General features: G+C 36.1%; 1 protein-coding gene across 1 annotated transcript in view; it reads left to right on the top strand.

Moving 5' to 3' along the window:
- LOC136864159 (dynein axonemal intermediate chain 7) overlaps positions 1–21,336 on the top strand; it is a 658,911-nt gene that overhangs the window by 99,591 nt on the left and 537,984 nt on the right. Inside the window, exon 5 of the mRNA XM_068226132.1 lies at positions 10,194–10,360. Coding sequence (XP_068082233.1) covers positions 10,194–10,360 — 167 coding nt within the window. The remainder of the gene's footprint in view (positions 1–10,193; positions 10,361–21,336) is intronic.

Genomic DNA, 21,336 nt, shown 5'->3' with positions numbered 1-21,336 from the left:
TTAAATTTATTAACAACCTTAATTTGTTTGTTATTAGTCAGTGTGATAGGTGATGTTTCCACTTTGAAGGATGGCATCATTTCCATCTTTTCAAAGGAGATTTGTAATCCAATTTTTGCTGCTATTTGTTCTAATTCTTCAATTTGGAGTTTAGCCTCTTCCACACTACTTGCAAGTAGCGCAAGGTCATCTGCAAATGCTAGACAATTGAGTTTGATATTTTTGCCACTCTTGATGTTTGGCAGACATTTTTTAGACCATTCTCGCATGTCTTTCTCCAATGCACAGTTAAACAGTATTGGTGAGAGACCATCCCCCTGTTGAAGTCCAGTCCGGATTTCAAATGATTCAGACAACTCTCCTCGGAATTTAACTTTTGCTCTAGTGTTCTTGAGGGTAACACCAACGAGATTAATGAGTTTCTGGTGTAACCCAAATTCTTTAAGGATTTTAAGTAATGACTCACGATGAATACTGTCATATGCTTTCTTGAAGTCAACAAAAGTGATAACTAGCTTTTTGTTTCTCATTCTTTGATGGTTCATAATCCACTTAAGACTAATGATTTGGTCAGGACAACTTCTTCCAGGTCGAAATCCCCCCTGATACTCTCCAAGTTCTTGATGGAGCTGTTCTTGAATTCTCGTGATGATTAGTTAGACGGGGTATTGAGGGAGATGTTAGGATTTATTTTGATTTTATTGTGTATTTATGCATGTTGCCTAGCTTAGGGTTATTCCTATGTTTTTTGTATGCTAGAGATGGAAGGATTAGATTGCCAAATTCATCCACTTTCCGAGTTACACACTTGCGGCGTTGAGACTAAATTTTATTTTTCCATTTAGAAAGATTTGTGACAGATAGGATGCATGACGCATGTATTTCAGGAGCTGTGACACGTGTGGAGCTGTATATGCACCGTTGACTAGAAAAGATTCTTCTAATGTGGGTTAGAAACTGTTTCGTAGAATGATTTGAGATGGAATCGAACCCGGATTTATAATGAGATATACAAGAGAATTTAGTGCATGCTGAAAGATGAAGTTAATTATGCAGGCAGATTGCATGCCTGATGATGTTATAAGAATTGTGTGCAGTGAGAATAGGCCTATGAATATATTCTGAGATATTATTGAGAATCAGAATTGATGGGAAATTACTGTCAGGCCAGTGAATATGATGTGTGTTGAATTATAGTAGCATGCTGACAAGAAGTACGATTGTGTATGTGAGTCTCCAAGCTGATGTTGAGATATGAGCTTGCCTTACAAGTTAGCTTATCAGCCGTGTTTATATAGACAGTGCGATGTGAGAAGCTGTTTCAGTAATACAATCTTGTCGGAACAGTGACCAAGTCCTCAGAGCAGTATTGAGTTTTAACATTTCTTTTCAGCCCACTGCAAAGCAGGAAATGTGTGACAGATGAATGGCACTATCCGATGCGTAAATGCAGTAGAGGAACGCAATGTTGCCCATTGCTTTCCATGTGTTTATTAAAGTATATTATTTGTTTTCTCTTACAGGATGGTGTTTTGTGTAATTTCATGTTGTTTTGATATGTTGTCTTGTTGTTTAATGGGGAACAGCCCGAGTGCTGAGTGAATGTTTGTGGTCAATCTAGTTCTTACTAGATCCTTTGGTGAACCGCGTTTCACGTCAAGTCAGTGTAGTATATAAGTTTTTCCCTACCTGATCCAATGTAAATATTTGAGATATTTTAATTATGTTGTGATTATTGTAAATATAGCATAGGGAAATGCCACTAATATTTTCGTAGTTCCTATTATGTTCCATTGTGTCTTAATTCTCGTTTAAAGATAATTATTGTGGCAACTTCCCTAAATTTCTATCCGTGTTATGGTGATACTTACAATCGTACTTCTCCATGTGAAGTTATTTTGAAGCTCACAAATATTTTAATGTTGTGATTTTGAACTTTCATCTTATCATGTATTTGTTTTGTGTAATTAAAGATTGTGGTCCATATTTATTTCAATTTTATTTCAATGCAAATTTTATTCTCATTTTATTATATGGATTTTTATTTGTTATAGTGTGATTCGGGGTTATTTTATGGAATAAACTCATCTTACCCCATATCATTGTTTCTCATTCGAGATAAACCTCCATTATTCCTGTCATATACTTAAAGATAAGTGTTAAACTTCGACATTTAGACTTACCCTCAACAATCAACCCACTTCTGTGCCCAACCCTGAGTTAGTCAGATGTTTAATCAGGAAATAGGGGCATTGTCCTAGAGGGTTATTACCCATGTGTACGGTACAGTGCAACACACTGTAATAGTCTAGAACAATGCAGTGTGTGACTGGAATTATGTAGAAAATTCCTTACATTGCAAATAGGCTATTGGAGACTCTCAAAATTACAAGAAAACATGTTGTGTCATATTCTTCTAGAAGCCTGGCTAGGCAACGTATATAAAGAGGCATTCTTGAGGATAGAGTTGTTATAATGAGACTTGTGGGGAAGTCGTGAACTCATGTTGTGATTCCGTTGACATGCTACTCATCATCATCATCATCATCATCATCATCATTTCCCATTATCCAGCTGTAGCCAGGTAGGGGCAAATATGGTTCATCTCACTGACAGTTCTTAATTTGTGGCTGGTATAAATTCGCAATTCATTGCAGTGTCCATGAAGATAACCTGAATAAATGATGGATAAAATTAGATAAAATGAATGAATTGAAGGAGAAAGCATGTTAGTCAAATGGCATAGGTTAAATGAGACTTACCTCTTGTTGCGGCATGTGGTGCGTGACCTATTGTTGTGTGCCTCATACTAACGGTTGTGAGATTCAAAGGAAAAGAAAAGGGTGGGGCAAGGAGAGAGAGGCGTGGCAAGGGGAGAAGGGGTGGAGCAAGGGGAGAGGTCATGGAAAGGAGAGGGGCGATAGAGGGGAAGGGGGAAAATTAAGGTGGGGCCAAATGATGTGGGAAAAGAGATGACTGCTGAGGAAAGGTGCTGTGAATATTATGAAAAACTGAATTATGACTTGTTGGTTTGATGTTTCAAAAAGTAGGAATTAGAAGGTCAAATAGGATATTTGGCTTTTCTGAAATGTCATTAACTCTCTTGGTGCCAGGCGGTAGTGCAAGCACCCGCCCTTTAAATTGCCAGAGCCGATCTAGTCGGCCTTCAACAATCCAGTCGGAAGTTGCCAGAGCTGATTACATCGGCCGGCTTAAAATTCTGTGATATACATAATTTTGAGGCAACCTATAGTGACGTGCATACTTTTGTTACAACCTGTAGTAAAGGGGCTACACGTTATTGTGTGCCTGACCTTGCTTTGGCAGTTTTAAGAGGGTGTTACACCTTTCACAAGAGTTGTTTCCTGTGTTTACAAATACCGCTAACTGGTCAGTAAAAGATTGCTCCTTGCAGTGAGTGGATTAGTGACAGCATAATGGCAAGTTGTTCACGTGATAATTTTTCAGCAGGTATTGATGATGATAAATTAATGTAGTATTAGGAACAATGGTAAGCTAACGCGGATGATTTATTGGATAGCGATAGTGAATTTAGTTCAGAGAGTAGCTACGAAATTATACCGGACATGCCCGCGGAATCACCGCTGCTAAAGAAGAGACGTTTAATTGTTTCTAACGGCACTAAAGCTACTCTGAATATGGTGGTAGATGAAACTAGTTATAAAGAAGATGATGATGATGATGTCTCTGGAGAACATGTTATGGAAATTTGTCCCAATGAACCCGACAACATTCCTCAACCTCCTGTGTCCTTCAAAGAACTATTTGGACCTGAACATGCCCATATCATACTTCAATTTACTTTTCACTTTCTCTCTGCTAAAGCTTATAGTCACGTATAGTCCTCCATCATTACGTAAATGCCGGTCTCCGCGGGCCAAGTGTAGCGTGCCTGCCTCTCACCCGCCCAAGTCAAGAATTTTCGCCTGGTCCTGAGGGTTGGTACGAGGTTCACTCAATCTAAGTGACCCTAAGTGATTGCAATTTAGAGATATCTGAGGGTGAGAGGGCGACCCCGGTCTGCGAAAACCAAGAATAATTACTGAGAGGATCCGTCTCACTGACCATGATTCACCTCGTAAACTGCAGGTAACCAAACTGAGCAGCAGTCGCTTAGTAGGCCAAAGCAAATCAGGGCTTTAGCGCCATAGATTTTGTAAATTCTGTTGTATTGTAAAATTATTTTTCTAATCAATACTTCAACCAAAAACGAGAAAATAATTTTTGTGAAAACAAAGCTATAATATCAACTATTATTTTTTACTTATTTAATAATTCAGAATGATTTTAATACTGTGTTGTCCACACATAGAAAATTTCTTGTCAGTATTTGCCAAACATCGATACATATATTCAAATTTTATTGGTGAGTAAAATTGTCTTGTTTTTACTAGTGACATATGTTTGAATTTTTATTTTTTATGTTTTTATTTTTCTCATTCAAATTAGTTATTCTATACAGTTGTATTTAGAAATACATTATACATAATTACGTATATTCTTTTTTTATCGTGAATTATTTTTTCCAAGTAGATATTGAGAGAGAAAGTTCAAAAATGTTTTTCTCTTCCTAAAAACAAACATTATCGACAACTATAAATCAACAGTAAAATGTTTTTGACTCTTTATAACACTCTAAACCAGTTTTATATTCTACTTAGTCGATATGTAGAAAATTTCATGCTGGTATTTGCTATACACCATTAGGTATACACAAATTTTAAAATACATGTATTTCCACTGAAAACGGCTGGCACTTTACAGTAGTAGAGTGGAAGCGGAGCTGTGGCCTCTTCCAGCTGATGGGGAGCGGCCGACCAGATCGGCTCTTGGCTCCAAGAGGGTTAAGATTATGATTCGGGTTAAAATATTGATCTATATGTATGAAGCAGCTTCCAGTAATGTTAAGGAGGGGTCCTTTGTTAATGATTTTGAAAATTTCCATATCTTGTTTTATGTCTGTGAATTTGTGATTATAGTCATGCATATGCTGTCCTACAGCTGAAAATTTATTGTACTTCAGGGCATTGATGTGTTCTGAGTACCTTATATTAAAATTCGTCCCAGTCTGTCTGACGTAAGAAGAATTACAACTGTTGCAAATAATCCTGTATACTCCTGATTTTGAAAAACTATTGAACTTGTTTATGGATGTGGCATTATGTAAGACTTGTGCATTCCTATTGTTGGTTTTGAAAACTACTTTTACATTGTGCTTTTTAAAGATGTTGGTGACTTTGTAAATTTGTTTATAGAACGTAAAGATAGAAAGGGAGGAGTTGTTTTGTTTATCTTTTCTCAAAGTGCTAGAGGGGTGATATGTATTATTTTTTCAATAAAGAAACTGTTGTATCCATTAGATTTAGCTCTATTACGAATGGTGTTCAACTCATTTTTGAGGTCTCTTTCAGGGTCGGTTGGTGCATGCATTTCTGTGGGCTTGGCAGGCTGATATGCAGTAGCAACTACTGGCTCAGTGAGGAAAGCAATGGGAAACTACCTCACTCCTCATTTCCCTAGTACGCCTCTTCAGTGATGCCTAGGGTATATGTTGATAGCTTTCAGTGGAACTGTGGAGGATCAAACCAGCCTTCGGGTTGAATACCCAACATACATACATCAGACATTAGAACATTGAAGTCTTGGTACACCATGCTATTGCACGCTGCTCGTTTGTGAATTTGGGGGTGTGAAGAATCTTTACAGATTGTAGTGACTGTTTGGGTGGGTTTTCTGAAAAACTTATGTCTTAAGTAGCTTGGGTGCCTGATAATAGTTAAGTCTAAAAAATGAATTTTCCATTCAATTTTGGATTTAAATGTGAATTTTATATGCGGGTCAATGTTATTTAGATTAATGAGGGTGGTAGCAGTGTCTGTGATGCTCTCATCCATAATTACTATGGTGTAATCTACATATCTTGCCCAGAAAAGGATGTTGTCAAAGTTATTATTATTATCAATTTTGGTGTGTTCCAAAAAATCCAAGTAAATCTTGGCTAAGATACCCGAAGCCGGCGATCCCATAGCCAGTCCTTGTTGATAAATAACATTATCGAAAGTGAAATAATTGTTACTTATAACTAATTTAAACATAGACATGAAATCCTGTATTTCTAATATACTTAGGCCACTGTATTTGGTTAAATTGTTTTGAATGATGGGGTATATTGCTGCTAGCCGGCATAATGTGCGGTTTTCCTCCCCACTACTCACGGCAATTCACACTTATAGAAATCCATTTCTAGTGAAATTATTAGTCTAAAACCTTCCTAGCATTATATTTGATGTTCAAAATGTTGTCCCTCAGCTGTTGAACATGCCTGACACCTCGTAAATAGGTTTGCGGACACTGGACGAAATAACTTGTGTAATGTTCTCTTGTAGTTCTTCTCTTGTGTGAGGGTTGTTCACATACACTTTTCCCTTCAGCATCCCCCACAGGTAATAATCACAGGGATTTAAATCAGGAGAACTAGGCGAATAATTAACCACATGATCTTTGAAAACTTCCCATATTACCTCCAGACTGATTAGCAGTATGTGCCGTTGCATTATCTTGCATGAAGTAATCATTACTTCTTTCTTCTTCCATCAGCTCTTGAAAGAATGGTCTCAGAATGAGGTCTGTATATCGATCAGCATTTATTGTTCCACAGAAAAATATAGACCCTATAATTCTGCCAGCACTTATTGCCCACCAAACTCCTATCTTTACATCATGAAGTGGATGGACATGCAACTGGTGGGGATTTTATGCACACCAGTAGCGATTGTTTTGAGTATTTACATAGCCACTTAAGTGTAGCCATGCTTCATCACTATACAATGAAAGTTCTGGGTCAACATACCCATCGTGAACTGACTGAAGCAACCAATTATAATACTGAACCCTAGCAAAACTGTCAGGTCCTCTTAAATATTGGGCAGGGGCGGGTGTGTACAGTTTTGCTTTTAACAGTTTTGTTGCTTTGTGGGCAGATAGTGACACATTAGCTTGTACGGCGAGATGCAACTCGGATTTTGTTGGAGTTCTTTCCAAGAGAGCTCCTATTTTGTCAAGCATTTCCCCTGTTATGACGGTTCATCCCCTGAGTGATTTCTTTTTAAGAATGGACCCAGTGGTGCAGAACTTCTTTACTAATTTACGTACCATACTCCTATGGGGAAGGAGAATGCCAGGAAATTTGCGAATGAATCGAAAGCGCCACTCTGTATAAGAAAAATGCTTCACACAGCACAACACAATGAATACACACTCTTCTACTGTATATATCACTCGTTAAACACACGATTACTTAAAATTCCTACAGAAACGACGCTATTTTAAGGTGAATACATTGAACATGCTACCAATACTACAGATGTTAAACTAAACTATTGCTGTGAAGCAATGGTTATCGCTACCATACTGCATTAGATCACCTTAGTCGGTCATGAAGCAATAGAACTCTCGGCAAATAAGTTTCCCAGCTGCCAGCCGCGCTATCGCCTTCCGTGCATGTTCCCCTGACACACGGAGCGGCCAAAAAAATAAAAAAGACCCTGCAGGTCTGTGTCTGTTTTGGTTCACAATGTACCTTGAGAAGTTCTCTCTTCCGTGCAGTTTGAAATAAGGCTACTCCAAAAAACAACCTTTTGTATAGTCAGTAAATATTGAGGAGTTGTTTACAAAAACAAGGCCAATTTTACAAAAACTCGAGTCCTGTTCCCAACAGAAGAACTAAGTATATTTCTTTTATTTATTGGTGACAAAAGGTCCCATGAGCCTCTGGCTCGTGATAGGGACAATACAGTACATACTTTTTTAAGGCAACACAATAATTACATTTCATATACAATGGCTTTTCTGTAAAGTGACAAGTACTTTTTTTTTTTTACATGTTAGGATCATAATTTTTCAGAAGTATATTCAGATATTGCATGGCTGTAATATACTAAATATGGACAATATATATATTATTGTATTAATTAAAGCAAGTTATATAGAGATTATATTAAGATATCTGTAAAAGAGTAATATTCCTTCAGTTTTTTCTTAAAACATATAACCGATTTACAGTTCTTTATAACAGGAGGCAACACATTATATTCCCTAAACATTGATGATTCTATGCCTTTCACTCCGTACTTTACTGAATTAGAATGAGAGGGATATATCCTTAATGATCCTCTAGTTTCATATCCATGAATTTCACTAAAATGGGAGAAGTTAACAGTAGAATGGGTTAATTTCCTGTCTAGCTTATACATGAAAATGCAATTTGTTTATGGAATGGCAGAATATTTGACTCTGAAAAAACTTCATGTGATGGTTTGAGGAAGGGGAATCCATACATGATTTTGATGGCTCTTTTTTGTAGGATTTCCAAATTATTAATGTAATCTTTCCTACATCTTCCCCAAATAAAGCTTGCGTATGTTAGATGTGGGTGTTTTATATGATAATGTTTATACTGTATATGTTTAACATTGCTTTTTTTAAAGGTATTAGTAAATATGAATGACTTTTCTCCACAGGATGAAGAAAAAAGAATGAAATTTTAAATCTATAATAGGAATATTACAAAAACAAGGCCAATTTTACAAAAACTCGAGTCCTGTTCCAAGCAGAAGAATTTAATGATTTTTAATGATTTAATGACTTTAATGAATTTTAATGATTTTTTAAGCTGAAGATGTATCAAATACAAGATGAAACATGTCCCGTGTTTTTAATATAAAGAAAATAAAGTACATGTAATCTGTAAGATTATAAGTTGTATTAAATAGGTGGAACCTCAAGGTATCTGTCATACTAATTTTCAAATAATACCAACCCATAATGGAGTTTGTAATATGTAATATGTTCTGAGTTGTCAGTGGAGAGATGGCATGGAATGACATTAGTAGATGAATAGGCATGAATAAAGTTTTTCAAAATAGAAAATATAATAATATGAAGATAAAGTTGGAATTCAAGAGGAAAAATTGGGGCAAATATTTGTTTAAGGAAAAGGAATTAGGAATTGGAATAATTTACCTAGGGAGGCATTTGGTAAATTTTCCAACTTTTTAAAAATCATTTACGAAAAGAGTAGGTAAATAAACAATAGGGATTCTGTCACCTGGGTGACAGCCCTAAATACAGATCACTGGTAATTGGTTGATTGATTGATTGATTTTCTTATTTTTCTTCTTCTGCTTTTATGGTCTCATTGTACCACTTCAGTCAATCATTTTCTGTTCGTCTTCTTCGATAAGTTTTCTTTCCGAATTGCCCAGTAGCTTTTTATTCGTTCTGATCTTTTCTGTCGTTTCTCGTCTGTAAATACCCTTTTCATTGTATGTTGTTTGTTTATTTTTGGTTTAAATCTTATTGTTATGTTTTTTGGTTTATTTAAATTATATGTCTTTTTTTGCAAATCTTCCAGAGTTATTTCTGGTTCTTCCATACCCTCTCTAATTTCCTTAATCCTTCCTACTTGTTGCTTCTGATTTCAGAGTTTCCCTATAATTTTTCTTTGTAATCTGGTTTTGCTGTCTTCATATTGTGACCAAAAAAGAGGTCTTTTTCTTCTGTGTAGGATCTGTGATAGGCTCCAGTTCTCTGTACACCTGTTCATTTGGCACTATCCACCATTGTCCATCTTTTTGATATTCTTTTATTTATACAGGTTCTAACTATTCTTCTCTCTACTTTTAGGATTTTGTTGATTCTGTTTCTCTGAGTGACTTTTAAAAGAGTTTCACTGCCAAATGTCACAAATAGTTGAACCACTGTCTTGCAATGTTTTAATTTTGTTTTGAATGAGACAATTTTTATTGTTTGTAGATAAAGTTCATTTTTGAGCATTTATCATTTTATTAGTTCTTTCTTGCCATGCAGATTTCTTGTCGAAGTTGTATGTTATCATTTTTCCTAGGTATTTAAATTGTTTCACTATTTTTACTTTCTTGTTATTTACTGTTTATTTACTGTGGTTTATTACGAGTGGATCTGCTACCTTTATCTCAGTCTGTGATCAAGTATTAACATGTGTTAAATTTAGGTAATAATCTTAAATGCATATTTTAATTCATACAGTATATTCCTTTGCAGGAATACAGTTAAGATGAAATGGAAAAGTGTATGCTGTTTAAATATTAAATTGACCTTCTAACTTATAATACCTTATGTACATATTGTGGCAGGAAAATCAAGTTCTGTTCTTTTGATCAACTGGGAATAACGGTTCAGACACCTGAATCACTTGGTGATGTGGACTTCATTCTGAGGGCATTGCACTTAAAGTATGATCACTATTCCGACAGATGTCCATCTTGGCCAACACCATCACTTCCTGAGACATATTCGCAAGGTGAGTTTAACATTCTTGCTCTCAATAGGTCTCTTTCTGGAGAAATAGACTTCTGGAACAATTTATTTTCGTTAAGAGTGATGCAAGTGTGATAAACTGATATAACTTGCAAACAATATTCTCTCACCCATGGGTAAATAATGCAAGTACGGAGCTTGAATTATTATTATTATTATTATTATTATTATTATTATTATTATTATTATTATTATTATTATTATTATTATTATCTAGCAACAGATCATATTTTAAACGAACTAACTGAAGACTCTCTCACAAGCCACTATGGATTTTCTTTAGTACCGCATCTTCCACCTTTAACGATCATGGGTTTTGCTGATGACTTGGTTGTCATAGGAAATAGTCGTACAGCAGCACTTGTGCTCTCGAATATAGTCACAAGGAGATTTCATGAAATAGGGCTTTATATCAACCCAATGAAATCTACGGCAATCTGCATCGAACACGGAAAGTTAATCGAAGACCCAGCTGAATTTAAGAGCTATGATATATCGAGTTTGCAAAGTGGGGAAACAATCCTCTATCTGGGAGTTAATTTTTCAAATGAAATAATTTTTCAACCTACACAGGAACTAAAAAAATTACGGAATAAAATGGAGAAATTGGTTTCTTCTCCACTATTACAGGCTGACCAGAAATTTAAAGTAATAAACACAGTTATATGCCCATCTCTCATATACCCATTCCAAACTATCAAGCCAGAGAAGATTCCGAAAAAGTTCCTTGCTGATACAGACATACTAATTCGAAGTGCTCTTAAGGAAATTCTTCAAATACCTGCAGACATTCCTAATGGAATGGTCTACACTGAGAAAAAATATAAGGGGTTGGGACTCTTCTGCGCCACTTGGGAAGCTCATCTTCAGCACATTAACATCTGTAAGGTACTATTAAGCTCAGGTGACGAATACATCCGTGCTACAAGATATCTGAAAGAAGAAATAACTCTCTCACTACAATCCCTCAATGTCCCTCCATCTGACAATTTGCTGCATCCATGCCTAGAAATAACAGATGTCAGGAAAGTGAGAAGAGTACTGAGAGAAAGGGCATTCAGTGAGTGGTGTAACTTGCAGCAGAAAGGAAGAGGTGTATGTTTGTACAATGAATATACTCCTGCTAACTCCTGGATTCGAGACCATCAAGGCTTATCATGTAGTGAATGGCGTGAAGCAATTAAGATGACAGCAAACATTTCAGCAGTCAGATCGGTACCAGGAAGATCTCAGAACGATTCCCTTTGTAGGCGCTGCCTCAAGGAGATTGAAACTCTTGCGCATGTTCTGGGATCTTGTCCTCATGGTGAACTTTTAAGGAATACGCGTCACCATAACATTCGCTCGTTAATTGCGGCAACGCTAAAAGACCATGGTTTCCAGGTATTTGAAGAGGTTCATGGCTTAGCGGACAATGGAAGCCACAGAAGGATTGACATCATTGTTTCAAGAATAAGAAGAGAGGTTACATCATCGACCCCACAATTTGCTTTGAAAGCCATAAGTCGCAGCCCTCAGATGTTAACCTAGAGAAAAGGAATATTTACTTACCAACAGTTCCTTACTACAGGGAGAAATACCAGATAGAGGAAATCGACATAGTAGGTCTGATGATTGGAGCAAGGGGAACGATTCCCGCTTTTGCCGCTAATTTCTGTAAACAGATGTCTCTGCCAGTTACAGCATTATGGGAGATTGCCATCATAGCCTTAAGGGGCTCACTGATAATTCTAAGAAATCACTGTTACAATTAGGTTACCTTCAATATTTATCAAGTACAGTATACCTATTTATCTTCTAAAAATAAATGTAAAAGTATACTTTGTCGCAAGGCAGCCTCTGCATGAGAGGAAGTATTTCATAAAATAAAACATAAAATATTATTATTATTATTATTATTATTATTATTATTATTATTATTATTATTATTATTATTATTATTATTATTATTATTATGACGACGACTTGTAATGTATGGCTATGAAGTGTTTCAATCCATTTAGTATTAGAATTTTTATTATTATTTATGTAGTCGAATGATCGCATTGTTTGTGAGGTTATTTCATGAAACATGTGCTGTATATAGACATTTACACGAGTTCAATTAATGTAAGAACCTGTAATTAATAGTATATAATTTATTATTACCTGTATATATGATGTGTAATCCACTACAGTATTGTTTAAACACGTAATATCCACAATGGCACTAGGTAGGATGAGATGATTGTAATATATTCTTTACATTATAACTATATTGTTAGGCACTCGAGAACATACTAGAATATATTTTGTAACATATCCTTCTAGAAGCCTGGCCAGGCACATATGTAAGGAGGTGGTCTTGATGGTGGAGACGAGTTACTGTTTAGTTGGAGTATGGTTTAACAGGAATTGTACTTGTGACCTCGTGTTGTGGACGTTATGCTTGTAAGCAGTCATCTGTTTCAAGGTTGTAATCTCCATATGCTCTGTGACAGGCAGTTATTACAAATGATGGTTTGTTGATATGGTGTTTTGTTGTGATGGTAGTTAATTAGGTTATATGTGTGTTTAATGTGTAATGTGTAGATAAATAGTTCTAAATAAATAAGTATACCAACTGACAGAATTTTGTGTGCGTCTTTGTGGAGACATCAAGAGGTATGTAGCGGGAGATCTGAATTTACCAGATGTCAGTTGGGAAGAAAATGCAAATGACAGGAAGCATGACCAACAAATGGCAAATAAGTTAATATGGCAAGGACAGCTGATTCAGAAAGTGATGGAACCAACTAGAGGGAAAAATATCCTGGATGTGGTGCTGGTAAAACCAGATGAGCTCTATAGAGAAACCGAAGTAATAAATGGTACTAGTGATCATGAAGCTGTTTTTGTCGTAGTTAAAAATAAATGTTGAGGAATGTGAAAACAGGTTTGTACCTTTAAAGGTGGTAAGGAATAGTAAAGACCCACCTTATTATAATAGAGAAATAAAGAGACTAAGAAGGAGGTGGAGACTGGAAAGAAATAGAGTTAGAAATGGCTGTGGAAGTAAGGAGAAATTGAAGGAACTTACTAGGAAATTGAATTTAGCAAAGAAGGCAGCTAAGGATCAATCAATCAATACTGATCTGCATTTAGGGCAGTCGCCCAGGTGGCAGATTCCCTATCTGTTGCTTTCCTAGCCTTTTCCTAAATGATTTCAAAGAAATTGGAAATTTGGCAAGCATAATTGGCAGTCATAGAAATATTAGTGAAAAATGGAAGAGTATGTATAGGTACTTTAAGGCAGAAACAGGTTCCAAGAAGGACATTCCAGGAATAATTAATGAACAAGGGGAGTGTATATGTGAGGATCTTCAAAAGGCACTGTAAGATTGTTGGTTGCATGGATAATGTCCAGATAGAGGAGGAGACTAATCTAAAGAAGTATTAAAATTTACATATGATAACAATGACATTTACAATGAGATACAAAAGTTGAAAACTAGAAAAGTGGCTGGAATTGATAAGATTTGTGGGGATATACTAAAGACAATGGGTTGGGATATAGTACCATATCTGAAGTACTTATTTGATTATTGTTTGGTCGAAGGAGCTATACCAAATGAACGGAGAGTTGCTATAGTAGCCCCTGTGTATAAAGGCAAGGGTGATAGACATAAAGCTGAAAATTACAGCCTAGTAAGTTTGACATGTGTTGTATGTAAGCTTTGGGAAGGCATTCTTTCTGATTATATTAGACATGTTTGCGAAATTAATAACTGGTTTGATAGAAGGCGGTTCGGTTTTAGGAAAGGTTATTCCACTGATGCTCAACTTGTAGGATGGTCGGTCGGTCGGTTTCCCTTCATCCTTTCTTGAGCAGTACTGTTGGAAATGGATATCAACTGTGGTCTCCAGGCTATTCCAACCTTGATTTCATGTACTTGTGTTCAAATGATAAAAGTTTTGTTTAGAAAATATGTCAATATTATAAAGACCAAGGTAGGAGGAACAAAATGGTTTGTTGTGGAAACAGGCCTTCAACAGGGAAGCATATTGTCTCCCATACTCTTATCACAGCCATGGATGAAATCCACAGATGTATAAAACAGAAGATGGAATGAAGAACTACAGATCTGCTGTTTGCAGATGAAATAGTGATGTGGGGAGAAAGTGAAATGGAAGTACTAGAACAAATTAATGTGTGGAATGAAGTGGTAGAGTTTGGAATGGGAATGAGTGTTGAGAAAAGTAAAACCATAGTGATGATAAAAGATAGGAAAGAAAGAAGGGAGAAGTGAAAGTAAGTGGAAAACAAATAGAAGTTGTGAAAAGTTTCAGGTACTTGGGATGTGTAATCAGAGAAGAGGAGAAAATATCTGAGGAGATTGGAAAGAGAGGACAACATGCAAATGGCCTTTACCAGTGTATGAGGGTAATACTGTGGAATCAAGAAGTCCAAGAAAGTGCAAAGGAGTTCTGCACTCGAGAAATATACTGTTATTTTGAAATTTTTCCTATTCTACATTTCCTCCTGTTCAATACAATATGTTTTGTTTACATTCTAGTAATACATGTTTCAGCCCTGTGTTTGGGGCATCTTCAGTAAAATAACTTTAAATTAACACATCTTGATTAATGCCATGAACGTTATTTTGACTGTGATACATAAAAACATTTGGAATTTTCTATGCATGATAAACAATGACCATATAGTACACGAAAACATTTATGCAATTATAATATTGTAAATTTCTTGAATAAATGTGTTATAAATTTATTTTTCAGTCTTGTAGATGTTACTCCTAAATACAAATGTGATTGGTTAAACCATTAGAAACAATCACTGTAATGATATATAATTTTTATTATTAACAATATTGTGTTAAAACTCCTCTGAGAGGAACATTAATAAAATATAAATATGGCTAAGGGGTACAACCAATTGTTTTGAAGTTCTGCCAAACTGTGACTTCTTGTGAAGTTGTAATTGGCTGTTAGTATGGATATTGTGTTGAGTTATGGCCAAAGTTGAATGTTGAACATGTGTGTGTATGTCTGTAATGTAGAAAATGCTGTATTAGAATAGTATTGTATTTAAGTAGAAACAAGAGAATAGGTGTTACAATAACTGAAATATTACAGTTACTCCACATTGCCTGGCCACAATGAAATGCTCCTTTTAGAGATTTGGTTTAGGCTGAGCATTGCTATCATGGTGAGATGTGTTGCTGCCACTTGCGGAAGGGAAGTGAGAGGTGAGAGTGGTGAAAGATGAAGGAGAGGGAGAGGCAGAACTTGATTTGTTGAGGATGGGACAGTAAGTTCTTTGGTATATATTTACAAATAAAAGGGGTAATGGCTTTGTATAATTTAATTAAATTACACTCTGCATTGGTGTATTGGTCTATGTGAATGTATAGATTTTTAAATATATTGAGCAGGGTGCCTCTGTGTGCAAAATAAGGATTATTAAATCTTGATAAATAGAGAAGTGTAGCTATGATTGGAAACTTTCATATGTAGGCTCGTAGCTGAAAACAGTTTGGATTTGTTAGCATTTATACGTTCTTGGTACCTTATTGTGAAGTTTTTACTGATTTGCATGATGTAAGATGTGTTACAGCTCTAGCAATTGAGTTTGTAAACACCTGAGTTGTAAAATGTATTGTTGTTATTAACAATGTGTGGGTTAAAAAATAAATTTGAGTTGATTTTATTTGTTTTAAATGCTAATTTTATGTTGTGTTTCTTAAAAATGTTAATAATTTGGTATACATTATTACTATTGAATGTAAATGAAGGCCTTTCTTAGGGGTACAATCTTTGATTCAAGAGGTATTAGATTTACTCTTAAAATTTATTATTTTGTCTATGAAGTGTTTATTGTATACATTATTTTCAGCTATTGCATAAATAGTTTTTATTTCGTGATGGAATCTTTACAGGAAGGGGGGATATTGAAAGCTCTATGAATCATACTGTTGTAAGGTGTTTTTTTTTGTGTGCTCCTGGATGTAGTGGGGTTTGTTTGATAGTGTTGATTGTCTGGGTGGGTATTCTGTAAATGTAATAAAACAGCCTATTACTATTATTGAGTGATTGTGGAGTAGAAATGTATTTATTTAAAGTTAAAGAGAAAGATTTATTAAAGAAATAAATCATCTGTCCTCCAATGAGGGTGACCATTCAGATCCAGAAAACAGTTACAATTTCAGTGGAGTTTAAAAATCTCAAATTAAAAACAAAAAATAATCGTTAATGCTGTGAACTTTTTTCCAGGGTTAGTTGGGGAGGAATGTTAGTCAAGTTCTCAGATATAGATGGAAATGAATGATTTGCAGAGAGTCCCTCAGTATCTGTATTACTGTTTTTCCTAACTCTAAGAATGGAACTTTCAAATTTTGTAGGAAAGTCGATGTCTGACTAGGGAGGGTGCCTCTTGCTCCAAATAGCAGGCCTCTGACTATCCACTGATCGATAGGTATTTTATACTTAGATGACAGATAAGGCAAGCACGGAACATTAATAGCTTGCTTTTCTAGGTCCACATCAAAGAGAATGGTGGGATCTAATGTCCTTTCTGTTGTTGGTTATGATGTCAGCCCTCCAATTAGTCATCAGTAGAGATGCAGTGGACCTCCTCGTGCACCTCCCATCCACGCTGTCTCAAGCCTTGAGCAATCTACGTTCTTACACGGTGGTGGCTATGGTTGCGCATTAGCTCACTGCTCCGGCAGAATCCCAGCACATGCTCATGGATTTCTGTCTCATTGCAGCCTTGGGCTGTAACTAACTGCCATTCTAACTTAAATAATATATCAGTTAATACCGGTATACAAAACCTAATAACAAGAATACATAAAATGTACGATAAATTTTCATACTGAGGATAAATAAAGATAAAAATTAAATATCAATGCTGTAATACAAAATCTCACTGACCATGATATATGCCAATGTTATGGCTATATTTTATCTGATGACCTACTGCTGTTATCTTAATTTGCTTTGGCAGACAACCTAGTCATACTCACCAAAACCAAAAGTGATGCTACTACCTTGTTAAATTTAGCTGAAAGCAGCTTTGCAGAAATTGGTTTACATATCCATCCTCTTGAAAGCAAATCTGTAATCCCGAAGAAAGGAAAATTAACTGAAGGAAACGCCACTACACTCGAAGGAACAATAATCCCATCAATAAAAACAAACCTCAGTCACTACTGATCTGCATTTAGGGCAATCACCCAAGTGGCAGATTCCCTATCTGTTGTTTTCCTAGCCTTTTCTTAAATGATTGTAAAGAAATTGGAAATTTATTGAACATCTCCCTTGGTAAGTTATTCCAATCCCTAACTCCCCTTCCTATAAATGAATATTTGCCCCAATTTGTCCTCTTGAATTCCAACTTTATCTTCATATTGTGATCTTTCCTACTTTTAAAGACACCACTCAAATTTATTTGTCTATTGATGTCATTCCACGCCATCTCTCCACTGACAGCTCGGAACATACCACATATGATATAGATGTTAATTCCCATGGGGAACCTGAAATATTTGTCCCGAATGAGTAAATTTATAATACCACTATAAATGGTCCATTATTGGACATTATAAATTTTCCAGCTAACACATTCCTGGTTGCCAGCGTTTCACCCCTGTGTGCTAAGTTGGGCTATCTGATGGCCAAGCAGGCATCAATATTTGGTAATGAGACAAAGTCTCTCATAGTGCATTGGCACTGTCAGTGGCTCCGGGTAGCCTAAGCAGTGGGCTCCACGGTATGCACTAGCCATGTGTCTTGGTGGGTGTGCTAAGTACCAACTGATGAGCCCATTTTAACACACAGAGGCAAAATGCTGGCAACCAGGAATGAGTTAGCTGGAAAATTTATAATGTCCAATAATGGACCATTTATATTGGTATTACATACCACTTTACCACTTAGTCAAGCATCTCGTCTCCTTTCTCCCAGGTCTTCCCAGCCCAAACTTTGCAACATTTTTGTAACGCTATTCTTTTGTCGGAAATCGCTCAGAACAAATCGAGCTGCTTTTCTTTGGATTTTGTCCAGTTCTTGAATCAAGTAATCCTGGTGAGGGTCCCATACACTGGTACCATACTCTAGTTGGGGTCTTACCAGAGACTTATATGCCCGCTCCTTTTCATCCTTACTATAACCCCTAAATACCCTCATAACCATGTGCAGAGACCCATTTACAATCATATTTATGTGATTACCCCAATGAAGATCTTTCCTTATATTAACACCTAGGTATTTACAATGATCCCCAAAGGGAACTTTCCACCCCATCAACACACTAATTAAAACTGAGAGTACTTTTCCTATTTGTGAAACACCTGACTTTTAACCCCGTTTATCATCATACCATTGCCTACTGTCCATCTCACAACATTATGGAGGTCATTTTGCAGTTGCTCACAATCTTGTAACTTATTTATTACTCTGTACAGAATAACATCATCTGCAAAAAGCCTTGTCTCTGATTCCACTTCTTTACAGATATCATTGATATATATAAGAAAACATAAGGGTCCAATAATACTGCCTTGAGGAATTCCCTTCTTAATTATTACAGGGACAGATAAAGCTTCGCCTACTCTAATTCTCTGAGTTCTATTTTCTAGAAACTTAGCAACCCATTCAGTCACTCTTTTGTGAAGTCCAGTTGCACTCATTTTTGCCAGTACTTTCGCATGGTCTACCCTATCAAATACCTTAGATAGGTCAATCGTGATACAGTCCATTTGACCTCCTGAATCCAGGATAACGGAGCTCGATAGCTGCAGTCGCTTAAGTGCGGCCAGTATCCAGTATTCAGCAGATAGTAGGTTCAAACCCCACTGTCGGCAGCCCTGAATATGGTTTTCTGTGGTTTCCCATTTTCACACCAGGCAAATGCTGGGGCTGTACCTTAATTAAGGCCACGGACGCTTCCTTCCCACTCCTAGCCCTTTCCTGTCCCATCGTCGCCATCTGTGTTAGTGCGACGTTAAGCAACTAGCAAATAGAATCCAGGATATCTGCTATATCTTGCTGGAATCTTACAAGTTGAGCTTCAGTGAACAATGAACGAATCAAGTATTTAGGAATTGACTTCAACAATTTCTCTTGACAGACATAAACTAATAAGCAAAATAACTTCTGACTTAAATAATCTCGTAAAAACAAAACTTCTAAAACCAGAACAATAGATCAAGAATATTAATGACTTTGTTTGGCGGAGTTTGATTTATCGTCTATAATGCTTCCCTCTGACACAACTATCAGACACTTTTCTTAAAGATCTGGACTGTGATGCATAAAAACATTTAAAATTTGCTGTGAATGATAAACAGTGACTATGGTACATGAAAACATGTATGCAATTAAAATACTGTCCATTTCTTAAATAAATGATTTACAGTATAAAATTATTTTGCAGTCTTGTAGATGTTAGTTCTAAATAAACATGTGATCACTTAAACCATTAGAAACAACCACTGTAACAATGTGCGAGTTTATATGCTGAATCTATTTCTCTTGGGTTATACTTCTTGCATTCTTGATATAGTTTATATTATATTTGCATTAAAAATTCACAATCTCTGAGAAGAACATTAATGTAAAATATAAATAGTGCTGATGGGAACATCCGATTGTTCTGAAGTTCTGCCAAACTGTGAGCTTGTAGTGAAGTTCTAGTTTCAGCTCCCTGGTATGAAGTACTTTCTCAGTGTAATATTAATGATAAAGTAACCAAATTTAATAATTTATTTATGCATTGTACGATATGCATGCCCCAATAAAAGTAATTTGAGCCAAACACCCACCTAACCCATGGGAACATTTGCAATTAAGAAATTTGTTGAGTTTGTAACATATTTGAAATTAAATGTAATATGATGGGGTTGGCAGTAGAGAGAGATGTCTGGGTTGGAGAGGGGGTGTGGGTGTTGAAAAAAAAATGTGAATGGCTGACATAGAGAAGTGCTTGTTTTTTCTTCTGAATAAAAAGTAAAAATATATGACTTCGGCGGGGTGTTTTCTGATTTTTTAATTGGTGAACCTAACATTTATTGGCGACCGTGACAGGACATCATTAATAAAGTAAGACCCCCGTGAAAATAAAAAAGATGGAAAACCTCACGAAAGCAAGGACCGTAAAGCGGCGGTTATTTACACGAGTATACAACGAGGTTATGTCGTCGTTACAAGACGGTGAACCAGACACAGAAGAAATTCAGGTACAACTAGAAATCCTTCAAGAAAGGTATGATACTATCGCTAATTTAGATGGATTGGTATTTCAACAGATGATAGATGATAATTGTGAGGTTGATCAAATAGCAGATGAGGAAGAATCAGCTGATGAATATAGACGTAAATTCTTGAGCTGTAGGGCTAAAGCAACAAGATTTTTGAATACCACTGTGCCGGCTTCCTCTACCCAAAGTGTAGTAAATGAAAATATAGCTGAAAGAAAGAAATACAGACTTCCAAAAATAGAATTGAAGAAGTTTTCTGGGGAAATAATTGACTGGTTATATTTTTGGAGTCAGTTCCGTAAAATACACGAAGATGAGGACATGGGGGAGGAAGATAAATTCCAGTATCTCATTCAAGCTATGATAGAAGGTTCTAGAGCGTACGAGTTAGTCACAAGTTTCCCTCCGACTGCCGACAATTATCATAAAGCGATAGACAGTCTTCAAGCTCGATTTGGTAGGGAGGACTTACAGGTAGAAGTTTACGTTCATGAACTACTGAAGCTAGTTTTAAACAATGCAGTAAATTCTACAGAAAAACTTAGTAGTTTATATGATAAATTAGAATCACATCTCAGGTCTCTGGAAAGTTTAGGAGTTACTACAGAAAAGTGCACTGCAATGCTATACCCCTTAATTGAATCATCCTTGCCAGAAGACTTACTAAGGGCCTGGCAAAGGAATACTTCTTTCAGATGTGATTCTGTCTCCAAAGATCGTT

Source organism: Anabrus simplex, chromosome 1, assembly GCF_040414725.1.
Source record: "Anabrus simplex isolate iqAnaSimp1 chromosome 1, ASM4041472v1, whole genome shotgun sequence".
Lineage (NCBI taxonomy): Eukaryota > Metazoa > Arthropoda > Insecta > Orthoptera > Tettigoniidae > Anabrus > Anabrus simplex.
This window is presented reverse-complemented; position numbering and strand designations above follow the sequence as displayed.